At 36.6% G+C, this 12,734-nt stretch overlaps 1 protein-coding gene across 3 annotated transcripts in view; it reads left to right on the forward strand.

Moving 5' to 3' along the window:
- The window catches only part of UBR5 (ubiquitin protein ligase E3 component n-recognin 5), a 95,473-nt gene extending 84,262 nt beyond the window's left edge, over positions 1-11,211 (forward strand). For all 3 annotated transcript variants that reach the window (XM_087748372.1, XM_087748380.1, XM_087748389.1), the window contains 12 exons: positions 24-267; positions 855-966; positions 1,497-1,641; positions 1,936-2,066; positions 2,312-2,372; positions 2,703-2,878; positions 3,281-3,365; positions 4,738-4,893; positions 5,271-5,384; positions 6,767-6,911; positions 7,518-7,603; positions 8,739-11,211. In XM_087748372.1, the coding sequence (XP_087604498.1) occupies positions 24-267; positions 855-966; positions 1,497-1,641; positions 1,936-2,066; positions 2,312-2,372; positions 2,703-2,878; positions 3,281-3,365; positions 4,738-4,893; positions 5,271-5,384; positions 6,767-6,911; positions 7,518-7,603; positions 8,739-8,951 (1,668 nt within the window). In that variant the 3' untranslated portion in view covers positions 8,952-11,211. The remainder of the gene's footprint in view (positions 1-23; positions 268-854; positions 967-1,496; positions 1,642-1,935; positions 2,067-2,311; positions 2,373-2,702; positions 2,879-3,280; positions 3,366-4,737; positions 4,894-5,270; positions 5,385-6,766; positions 6,912-7,517; positions 7,604-8,738) is intronic.
- The last annotated feature ends 1,523 nt before the right edge of the window (positions 11,212-12,734 follow it).

Raw genomic sequence — 12,734 nt, forward strand, 5'->3', positions numbered from 1 at the left:
AAACTTTTTTGTGTTTTTACTAGGTTGATCGAGACAGAGATCTTCTAATTCAGCAGACCATGAGGCAGCTCAACAATCATTTTGGTCGCAGGTGTGCTACCACTCCGATGGCTGTACACAGAGTAAAAGTTACTTTTAAGGATGAGCCCGGAGAAGGCAGCGGTGTAGCACGAAGCTTTTATACTGCTATTGCACAGGCTTTTCTGTCAAACGAGAAACTGCCAAATCTAGATTGTATTCAGAATGCCAACAAGGGTACCCATACAAGTAAGTGATGCACAGCAGTTAATCTACAGATAACATTCATAAAAACCTTGGATGCTTTTTTGCATTGAAATACTTGGCATTGTCTCAGAGATTTCTCATTGGCTTAACACGGGAACTGTGAAAATTTTGCATGTTACGTCTCTGAGGCAAGGAAATAGCTTTTTTTTTTTTTTCTGCTTTCAGAAACAGGAAGCTCTTGTTTTTCTTGAAACAAGAGTCTGCTTTAGAGGCTCTTAGCTTTTTTGACCATCTTTCTCTCCAGTAGGTAATAATTGTCAAGATTTTAGCTAGTAAGAGCTTATACCCTTTCATATGACTACTCCATCTGGCTTATCACAAATACATTTTAATGTTTTTGAAAGTATATATAAACTCCTGAAGTATTTTGGCATTTGTAAGTTGGTACAAACACTTTAGGTTCCTTTCTTGAGTTTGGCTGAACTCCAATCACTACTTTAAGTGAAGTGGTTCTATATCATTGATGTCTTTCAAGCTGTCTTCCAAAACTGTGTCCTCCTTACACTGAAACTTAAGTAGGGGAGAGAAATATAAAGATGTTTAAGTTTATGAGGCTTTTTCCCCTTCAGGTCTGATGCAGAGATTGCGAAATAGGGGAGAGAGAGATCGGGAAAGGGAGCGAGAGAGAGAAATGCGGAGAAGTAGTGGCTTACGAGCTGGTTCTCGGAGAGATAGGGATAGGTAAGTGATACGTTTTTAATTTGTTGGAGATACTTTGTCAAATAGAATAATTGCCTTGGTTATCTTCAGGAAAGAGACTTTTTTACTTCCTCAAATTAAAGGTGTCTGTCTTTTTCAGGAGCAATTTACAGGGTAATTTCTTGAAATTCAATACATACTTTAATTCTTTAAAGAATAGTTATGCTTACTTTAGCATTGATAGATTATGTCTCAACCATATGCCATCAATCTCTCCTGCTAAAACAATAATAAAAACTTGTGTACTAGAATAAAATTGTGAGGTGGTTTAGAAACAACATTGCCGTTGGTGGCATGTCTGACTGCTGTATCCAGAATACTAGTAGTATTAAAATCTCTGGTTCATTTCTATTCTCTGTTTCTGAATTATTCTCTCCAAGCAGCTATGAGCAACACTACTATTCCAGCATAAAAGCTAATGCTATTTTGAATCTGTGTGCAAATGATACTGTTCCAGAGGATTTTTGTATATTTCCTCTGAAATGAGTACAAACTGCTCTAATTTTCTTAAGGGACTTTAGAAGACAACTTTCCATTGACACACGGCCTTTTAGACCAGCATCAGAAGGAAATCCTAGTGACGACCCTGACCCTCTTCCAGCACACAGACAAGCCCTTGGAGAAAGGCTCTACCCCCGAGTGCAAGCAATGCAGCCAGTAAGACTTATCTATCTAATACACTTAATGATACGTTGTTCTTGTCATCTTTTAATTTAAAAAACTAATTTTCTTGTCCATTATTGTTTAACATAACTGAAAATATTTGAACATGTAGGGCTGCTTTTATTCTTTGGCATTTTCTTAAGATTTTGTTTCTGTAATTTGTCCTTTAGCTTAGGAGGTATCTTGTCATGCATTCTGTATTTTAAAATACTAAAAGTTTCATAAAACTGTATTTGAAAATGAGAGAACTGGAGGAGAATAATAAGACGTATCATTCCTTATCCCCAGGCATTTGCAAGTAAGATCACAGGGATGTTGTTGGAATTGTCCCCTGCTCAGCTGCTTCTGTTACTAGCTAGTGAAGATTCCCTTAGAGCAAGAGTTGATGAAGCAATGGAACTCATTATTGCACATGGCAGGTAAAGTATCAAGTATTTAGATAAGAAATGACAGCTGATTTTGTGGCTAAAGCACTTGTACTGTGCTACATCTAACTCTGGTACACGCAAGTTATTCCTTGCTTTGTTCTAGATATTTTTCTTTGCACAAGTGACTTGTTGACTTTGGTTTAATCTAATCTGTCTGGTTTCAGAATATGACAATTCCTTATTGTGAAATTAAATCTGCCTTTTTTTTTTTTTTTTTTTTTTTTTCCCTTGTCAAGGGAGAATGGTGCTGACAGTATATTGGATCTTGGATTGCTAGACTCTTCAGATAAAGTGCAGGTAACGAACTGTTGCACAAATTAAATTTACTCAAGATCCCGTTGTATCGGTTAATTTTAAAAACTTAAGCAACTGGAGCCTTCCTTTATCACGCAAGACAAAGTTCTGTTTAATTGTTTTGTGGGGTTATCTTTTTTTTTTCTTTCTTTTTTTCTTTTGAAAAGATTAAACAGTAAGTACTCAAAAGTATAAAATGTTGCCATTAGGAAATAACATGGAAATTCGTAACGAACGGAACTTGAATCTTTGGGTCTAGTAGCAAATAGCTTGTTGATGTGTGTCAGTAACTAGAAGTAAGTTTGTTAATTGCTATTCTGACTTTCAAAACAGGAAAATAGAAAGCGACATGGTTCCAGCCGCAGTGTAGTAGATATGGAATTAGATGATACAGATGACGGGGATGATAATGCACCACTTTTCTACCAGCCTGGAAAACGAGGTTTTTATACACCAAGACCTGGTAAAAACACAGAGGCGAGGCTGAATTGTTTCAGAAACATTGGCAGGTATGCTACTATTAACCTTCTAGTCTGAAAAAATGTAAAAGACAAATATACAAAATACCAGGGAGAGTACCAATGATCCAAGCTACAAAAACATTATTACTTTTATGCTGTGTATTTCTCACCTGGAGCTAAATAGTGGGGAATTTGCACATGTCAACTTGAGGTTTCTTTCCCTGTAAAATTTTTATTTTTATCTTTTTTTACAATCTGGAAATTTTATACTGCAGAAAATATATATAATATATATATATGTCCATGATTTTCTTTTGGGGATTGACAGGGCTGGAAGGCTAGCTGCAGCTTGATTCTTAGAATATTTTGACTTTTTTAATGTGAGTTTGCTGAAAGATCTCCAGTGTAATTTTCGTCATACCAAAACAAAACCCAAATGTTTATTTTCAGAATCCTAGGATTGTGCTTGTTGCAGAATGAACTATGTCCCATCACGTTAAATAGACATGTAATCAAAGTTCTTCTTGGCAGAAAGGTAAGTTGAACATAGAAATTTGAATTCCTTTAATTACATAAAATCTCATCTTATGAACTGTTTTTTTTCCCCCTAACGTGCATGTATTGACTAGCAGAGTTGATATTGGAACTGTAAGGGTGCCTTTAAATTTAATTTGAGGAGTATTAATTTTTTCATTTCCTAGATTTTGAACTGAGTAGATGTACTAGAAGTCAGGTATTTGACTAAGATGGAATGATTTGTAATAGGTTAGCCTTTGACTCCCTTCAGAAACAGCTTACTGTCTCCGCTTTTTCTCTGAAGACTCGAAGAGATAGTATTGGACAGTACTATGCAATAGCTTCTCAGCTTACCGAAAAGCATTTTCCTTGATATTTGAGAGAACTCATTGAATTGTAATTAAAATTTTATCTCAGGTGTAGGTATAATTTAATTCAGAGCAATAATTACCTAAACTTTTGGCAAAAACACTTCCCCACCCCAATAAACACTAATTATGCACTGCACATTTCATGCATTAGTCAATAGCATTGTAAGTTCTGTCTGATGCAACAAACTTAAATCAAGGTTTGCTACTGGTGGTCTTTCCTTAAAAACAATGTTGATCACATAATCAGTTATCCAACATACATATGATCTTTAATGAAAAAGGATTAATGGCAGAAAGATATGCCTCCAAATATCCCCTGATATCTTCCAAGAGAGATTCCCTTGTAATTCTTTTCTTCAGGTTTTTCTTCTTGAATATGTATTCCTTCCGGTTAAATGTTGGATACATCAAAGAATATTTTAGTTAGATTTGGTTTAGTTAGTAGATGACTTTTCTCTCCAGGCTAATAAAAGAAGCAAGGAGCTATAGAAAACAGCAAGAAGTAGACATTGGTATTTGAATTGTTGGAAACTGTGGTAGGCAGCTACTGGGCCATCAGTCATTTAAATGCGTATATGTAGCAGCAGTATGTATGTATGTAAGTGGAGGGGAACTTCCAGCATTTTGGAGCGCTGATGCAAATTATTTCCAACTTCAGTCAACCTCCGTCAAATCTCTATTGATAGATATGTAGAAGAATTTGTTTAGAAAAACCCTATACATTTTCTTTATAACCTCTATGCCCTTAATAGCAGGAAAGGCTTTACAGGTCTATCTTTAGGTTCTGCTAACGCAGTTCAGTTGAGTATTCTAATGTATCTTCAAAAGCAGGCTGAAAATAGGAGTTTGACTGCCTTTTTTTTGTGTTTGTATGCTTTGTTACATGGGTTATGCGCAGCTGTATGCTGGTGTGCATAGATTAGGCACAGATCACATAATTTTGAATATATTCTTAAACAACTGATATGTTTCAAACCTCTACATACTTACTCTTTGCTCCTTATCTATCTTTTTTTATAGGTGAACTGGCATGACTTTGCTTTTTTCGATCCCGTTATGTATGAAAGCCTTCGGCAACTTATCCTCGCTTCCCAGAGCACAGATGCTGATGCCGTGTTTGCAGCAATGGACTTAGCCTTTGCAATAGACCTGTGTAAGGAGGAGGGTGGAGGGCAGGTAAGCACAGCTAAACCTGTGTCTTTAGTTTCAGAATTTGACAGCTTATGCACGTTTAGTGTACGCATAATCCATGCTCTTCTCAGATGGCAGAGATTCCTACGTTCAGATACAGTGTTCTCCTTAGACATCGAAGTGTGGGTTGTTTTTTTTTTCCCTTGAAGGTGATGTAGAGCCTACCATAAAGCCTGGATAGCATAGTCAATCCTAGGGAATCTTTAAAGCTAACCTGTAGTAGCAAATTTTCCTTGCTTTTAGAGGGATATGAAGCAATAAATCACTGTGCAGCATACTGTGGCTGTTGTAATAATCTCATTTCTTTCCCCCCCCCCCCCTTTTTTTTTTCTTTTTAAATGGTCCTTGTTACTTTGCCATAGGTTGAACTTATTTCCAATGGTGTAAATATACCAGTCACTCCTCAGAATGTATATGAGTACGTCCGGAAATATGCAGAACACCGAATGTTGGTAGTAGCAGAACAGCCTCTACATGTAAGTCTTTGGTTGAGTGTTTTTAAAAAAAAAAAAAAAATCTGTAAGATTTCAGTCAGTTAATTCTTTTCCTCATTATGGTATTGCTAATCATGTTTCTTTTGAAGTCTTGGTGCTTGATTAAAAATATTTAATTTTCTGGTTTTTTGTAATTGTATAGCTGTTTATGCAGTACTGTGAAGACTGAGTACTTTGAGCAATTTCTCTTTTTTTATAGAATTAAAGATAATTTCTTTTAAACTTGATCTCATTGGTTAAGCCTATATGTTCATTTCTTAAGCTCAAATGGCACATATCCTCTTGGAATTTTTGCTTTGTATTTAGCAGCTACTTTGTTCTAATAATCTATCACCTTTGATTTGTTTAGCCTCATAAACAAAGACTAAAAAGAAATTTCAAAATATTTACATAAATCACCTTGAACTTCTGACTTGTGTCGTTGTTTTAAAAGGAAAAATCAGTTATGAACCATACAACTTTGTTCTTATTTTACTAGCTTGGCAAGAAACCTAACAATTGACTGTAAAAGTATATTAAAAATAATTTGGCTTTTGAAGCCCTTTTTAAATAAAAGTTATGGAATAATACATTTTTGTAAACAGTTAATGTAGGTCCAGTACTTAGAACCACTTACTCTCTGTCAGATGATACTACACCTAAACTTGGTCATTTCTGCTGACTGTGGTTTCCTGCTGCACTTCTGAGATAGGCTAGCAGGGTGCGAGATTACCTCTGTGCCGTTTAGGTCCAGAATTCTCACAGAAAGAACATGTTCCTGCAATTAAGCTACTTGATCTCCGTGTCTGCCTATGTTGATAGTTTGACTCTTGTTTATTTTAAGAGTTGAAAACCATAACATTTGTATTCATTTTGGAATTTCCTAAAACAAATGTATTCATATTCTTCCATTTTGAAAATGGAATTTCCAGTCTTTTCAGGATATTACTTACTTATATAAAATGTGTGTGCGTATAACATTTTTAAAGCAGCGTTGGCATGTGAGCGTCTGAGGAAGCGAAGGAAAAGTAACATGCAAGATGCATTTTTTGTAATTCTCATCAGATTTAGCGTAGCTCAGCAAAATACCTGAACTGTTTAGCATTAGAGAGTGCATTTGCTACCTACTGTTGCTCCGGGTGAAATATTAGTTCAAACCATTACTGCTTTCTTTGCAGTAGTAGGTAGGCTTTAACAGATTGGTGCAGTTCTTTGTTTCAGAAAATTTGTATCTCAGATGGTAAAGCTTTGAAAGAGAAGAACAGCTGGGAGAGTAATAAATTTTGAGTTAATAGGGAATTTCACCTGCAACTTTTCAGTAATGCATTTAAAGTCAATCTGAAAGTGGTACGGCTATAACGTGAGTCTTGTGGTTTTCACTTAAGGCAATGAGGAAGGGTCTCCTGGATGTACTTCCAAAGAATTCATTAGAAGATTTGACAGCAGAAGATTTCAGACTTTTGGTAAATGGCTGTGGTGAAGTAAATGTGCAAATGCTAATCAGCTTTACCTCTTTCAATGATGAGTCAGGTATGAAATAACTTACTCATTCAGAAACAGAGTCGCAGGGATAAAACATTGTTTGTTCTGTGTGGAGTAGGGTTACCAGCATTAAACTTAAACTACCTCTTCAAATGATTTGACATCAGTTAATAAGTCACTGAAAGTCCTAATGAAATTATTACTCTGTTTTCTTACATACCTTTGAAAATATTTACCTTCAGTTGGGGGGGGGGGGGGAGGAGCACATTTTCCAACTTTGCTGTCACTTGATGTTAAATTACGAGGATTATATTTTTGGTAGCATATCTTCCCTTCTGAAAGTTCTGACCTAACTTTAGAACTATAAATGTGATGGATGCAGTCTAATATTTCTTACATAATTTTCAAACTATATTTAGCTGTAGTTAAGCTTTTTGGGAAGGAGAGGGTGGGAGTTGTACTGAGGTATGTCAGAGTTAGCATTTACATTCAGAAGTATGTGTATTAGTTTTGAAATTACTAGTGTCTCCAGTATCAGGACCTTGTGAATGAGATTGTAACTGAGCTCCAACTTGCAGTACATGTAAAACAGATCTCTTAGTATTTATTGTCCAGTGTACCAGCTGAATTATATATCTTCTTTATTTCACACAGGAGAAAATGCTGAGAAGCTTTTGCAATTCAAGCGTTGGTTTTGGTCCATAGTTGAGAAGATGAGTATGACAGAAAGACAAGATCTAGTAAGTTGCCCATTCCCAGTGGAAACGTGCAGAAGAACTGGAATAACATTGGCATCATTACTGTTTTTAACTGTGTCTACCTGCAGAGACTTTGTATGTGAAGAGTTAAGGTAGCAGAGCAGGGTAGTAGGCTTTGATTAGACTTTCAGTTCTGGAAACATCAGGTGCGAATCCTAGACCTTCTTCCAACTGAAAGTAAGCGTGGTGTGTCCTTATCCATATTCACAGGTCTCCTAGGGAAGCACGGTTACAGTCTCTGCACAGTCGTTCTTGACCTGAGTCACTGTGGTTTGTCAGCTGTGTTGTGGGCTAGTCAGGTTTTGAGGCTGAGTTCTCTTCCTGGATCTCTCCTAACTTCTGTGTATCCTGAGGGCAACACCTGTGTCCTCTGTAAGATGTCACTAATGATACTGTCTGCTTCTCAAAGCCCTTTAGGAATAGCTCATGAGAAGCATGAAAGAACCAGATACTGTTCAGGGGGTTTCATTTTGGAAAACTTGCCTGTAAATTGTATTCATTGTACGCTTCTTAAAACTACTTGCGTTTAACTTCCTGCTCCTTAAGGTACTATCTTTCCTTTACAGTTTGCTAAAAGGAAACAAGGACTAATCTGAAAAGTGGAAAAATCTAGAGCGCATTTGTTAAGGAATACTATGGTTACACTTTGGTAGTGACTCTGCTCTGCAAGTCAGTGTTTCACACTTGAGACAATAAAACAAATGTTGTCTGTTGCTGCCTTTTGTCTGTACAAGTACTATATTCTGTAGTCACTAACGGGTTTGTGAGAGATTTCTGATGCATTTTGTACTGATGGCACTCATCATCTTCCCAGATGGATTTGAGGAGATTTCATTTACTGAGGATTTGTTGATACAGGATCATTTTGAGTGCTGCTTTTATCAGTTTTAACAGAAGTATATGCTATAATGAGCAGTTGAGGAAAGGAAATGAAGGAAGCTACTACAAAAGCATGTAGCATGACCACCGAGTTTAGTTGGCATATTGAACAGAATGTAGTATGATCAAACTTGCTGTGACTGTGCAGTTCTTCTTTAACCTATCCCTACACAAAACATAGGCAATATGAATTTTAGCCTTGTACAGCAAAATTTTAAATGCCGTCTTCTTTTTTCAGGTTTACTTTTGGACCTCAAGTCCATCGTTGCCTGCCAGTGAGGAGGGATTCCAGCCTATGCCATCAATCACAATAAGACCACCAGATGACCAACATCTTCCTACAGCAAACACTTGCATTTCTCGCCTTTATGTCCCACTCTATTCCTCTAAGCAGATTTTGAAACAGAAATTGTTACTCGCCATTAAGACCAAGAATTTTGGTTTTGTGTAGAGTATAAAAAGTGTGTATTGCTGTGTAATATTACTAGCTAAGTTTTGTAGATTTTTCCATTTGTCTATAAAAGTTTATGAAAGTTAATGCTGTCATACCCCTGGTGGTACTTCAAAGATTTAAATGCAAACATTCCTGTACTAAATTTGTAACGTAAAGGCCTAAGGAGCACTGGCAATATCTGATTGCAACAGTTTGCTAGTCAATAACTCCTTTGCCTAACCCCAGCCAAAGATGACAGCAGAACAATATAATTTACACTGTGATTTATCTTTTTGCTGAGGGAAAATATGTAAAATGTTCTGAAAATTCACTGCTGCCTTTGTGGAAAGTGTTTCAGCAAAGGTTCTTGTATAGAGGGAGTAGGGAATTTCGAAATAAAAAATTAAGTATGTTCTGTGTTTTATTTTAACTTTTTTTTATGGTGTTTAATTTGTGGTTGGCTGCAGTTGTGTATCATGTATATTGAACTTGTAAAAAGTTCCTGACAGCTCAGATCCCAGAGTCGGGATCGTTCACTTATGAAACCACTTTCATTGCAATTTTTGTTCTGATTGCATTGAACTCTGGCACATCAGATACCATCACTAATATTTTGCATGTAATCTGTACCTTTAGTGGTTTGGTTTTTTTTTTTTTGTACATATGATGAGGCCAATGCACAGTATTTCATAGTTCACAATCAACGTTTTTGTATCCCTGTTTCAGTGAACAGACAGTCAGGAGATTGTTCCACTACCAGTTCTAACCTGACACTTGTACGACGTTATCTAACTATGTAAACTCAGCCTGGGCACTTTCTGGTAACTGTAAAATGTTTATAAGATCATGATTATTGAAGATACATTTTGGAAAACTTTAATGTTCGTGAGCAGCTTAACTTCTTTTGTATCTAGCCTTTTTTTAAGTATCTTGTTACAGTTTTTTAATAAAGAAATTACAGACAAAATACCAAGTCATACTGAAGAAACGATAGTTTTTATTTATTTAGCCATTTATACTTTAGCTAACAGCATACACTAAACATAGTTGTTCATTAAAAATCTGAATTTTGTAACTGAAAAATTGACCTGCAGAAGACATTCAGCCCACATTTTACAGTTAGCAGAGAATCCTGAATGAAACAGGCCAGGCAACCCCTTCTTTTCACAGAATTGGTTTGAAGGGAAAGTGGCTTGTTCTGAAAAGTCTCAAGGTAATTAGGTTAGAATGAAACTCTCAAACTGCATTGTAGTGGGTTCTACTGTATGTTCACTTTTGAAGTGGTTGGTTGCTTTAGGGGAGGGCAGTCTTTGGCCGTAACCTAGGACTTGTTTTCCCTATGCTTGAGAGATTTTTGAGAGTTAGGAAGTGATTAATAAAGGAAGGAGCTGCTACTTCTGTGTCAATTTCTGAAAGCTTAGCAGACTGAAGTATTGAAGGTTAAGAGCTTTTGTGACGGTGATGTTCTCCCTGTTTCTTGCTTCTCCAACCCCATGAGTCCATGTTAGTGGTTTGGTTTTTTTTTTTCCTTCCTTTTGTTGGGAAGAGCTAAACTAACATTCTGTCAGAATCTGAGTGGAATTCACCTTTGTCAGAGCTCCACTGGGTTTTCTTTTCTGTCAGCTAGTTGAGGATGACCAGAAGTTACCTACAGCTGTGACTTTCAAAAAAGCCTCTGCTTTCATCATTTATTTAGTTGCTAGAGGTATGGAGGACAGTTGAGATCAGAAATTCTGACCACCAGTTGCCAAATTGATGCTGAAAATCCTGCTTTCTAAATAAGGCTGTTTCAGGCTTGTGTAGTTAAACTGCAGACAAATCAAGTAAACAGATGTAGAATTATTTCTGCATGTACTACTAATACTTCCTAAATCAGTGGTCCTAGAAAAGGATAGTTTCAATGTACGAGGATTGGAGTCTGTTCTGGATTTCCTGTTGTGACCTCCAGTGTATCTTAAGTTCCAAACTGTATCAGATTTTACTGTGCTAGTATCAATTAAAAATAAAAAGCAGTACAGCTACACAAGTCTAGATCTAGGTGTATTAGTATAGAGGAAAATTTATACTGGTATGGCTGTTCTCATATACTAGGGAGGATAGTTACAAAGGTACAAAGCAACATATACCTTATGCCTGGATTTCTAACTGGTGTAATTATTTCCATTACCAAAAACGCCTCTAACTGAAATGTGTAAAGTTAGTAGAAAGCAACAAAAGAAACTGTTTAGAATAGGCATCAAATCTACAGTCTGTAAAATAAAGCTCCCTCCCTCACAAAGCTTTGTGAGACTTGATGTATTAAGAAGTATCCAAGGCCCTTGGATGAAAGGCCATATATAAATGTAAAGTACTGTGTGTATATATATATATATATATGTATTGTGTGTATATGTATATAAGTGTATGTGTATGTATAACATATAAATATATGTTATATGTATATATATTTCTGTATATAGCTTAAACATTTTTTTAAGTCCTGTAATGTATAGCTAGACAAAAATTATGCAGATAACTCACAGCAGCTCACCATATATACACACACAAGGCATTCTGATAAGCGGAGAGGGAATCTAGAATGATTTATGCTGTCGTCATTGACTTGAAATGTGTATGTAGCTTTATAAATAGCTTTTTTTCCTCTGTATGGTATATTTAAACTATATCAAGATTTTAATAAGAAAAATGTTTATTAAAATCATACACCTCATCTCCCTTTGACTTAAGCCCTTCTGTTAGTTCACTTTTAAGATGTGGTAGAGAAACTAGTTAAAGGAAAATTCTGTAACGTTTACATTTTTTTAATAGTCTAAATTCTTAGCTGTTCATAACTGCTGAAGTAGGAGATAAAGGTAGCTACTAATAAAATGTTATTGCCAACTACTAGACTAGTTCCTATTCTGAATCTAGGAAAAACTGACACCTTAGTGCTAACTCCCGTGGCTAATTCTCGGCATTGGTTTCTGTTCCTTAGCTAACTGTGTCCAACACAGAAGGTAAATTGCTTGCTCCAGCTTTCTTAGTTTTCCAGAAGTGAAAAATTGTATGGACTTGTCATCAAGTGGCCTTTCCCACCTGTTTGGTTTGGGAGTGACTTTTCTTTCCTGCAAGTTAGTCATGTAGTCATTAGATAACATGCAGTGAAAAAGCTGTAAACTGGCAAATGTGTGAATCAAAAGCAATACTCTTCTTGTACAGCAGCAGTCATTCAGGGAGGCAGGGGAAAGGAAATTTTCCTGATCTCTTAACCAACGTTTATCTTTGTATAATTTGCACAATTGTATACAGACCTGCTGTTTTTCAAAACACCCAAAGAGAAGTGCGCAGAGAGCAGGGTGTGCACCTTTCCTCGGTAGCCGGTGTGCAGGTGGGAGAAGGACCCCCGTCGCCACCAACCGCCTCCCTTGCGGTTCCGCTTCTCGCAGGGAGCCCTGGTTCCGCACACCTCTTCGTCGTTCTGAACACCACGTGAAAGATGGTTCAGTAGATTAGCAGTAACCTCCTCTGAGGAAGCTTACTGTTGTTTTCCTTTAACTCCCTTTTTATAGTGTCCTTATAACCTGCGGATCCTGTCGCTGTCTGTGAATCTGTAAATGCCATTCTGAGCTTTTTCTGTCTCTCTACTCTTGGCTTCACTGACACTTGTGTTTCTCTTGGCTTCCTCTCCAGGGCAAACTACAGATACCTAGCTTAGTAGCTTTGATTCCCTTTCTCTTCAAGCTTTGTATGATTTGACCTTTTTTTCTGACCTCTTCCGTTTGCATTTTTAGTAACAGGTCTGCCAAAATGGAATAGAAAATT

The sequence above is a fragment of the Nipponia nippon genome, unplaced genomic scaffold (assembly GCF_047370975.1).
Source record: "Nipponia nippon isolate SJK-2023a ecotype South Korea unplaced genomic scaffold, ASM4737097v1 scaffold_1, whole genome shotgun sequence".
Taxonomy (NCBI): domain Eukaryota; kingdom Metazoa; phylum Chordata; class Aves; order Pelecaniformes; family Threskiornithidae; genus Nipponia; species Nipponia nippon.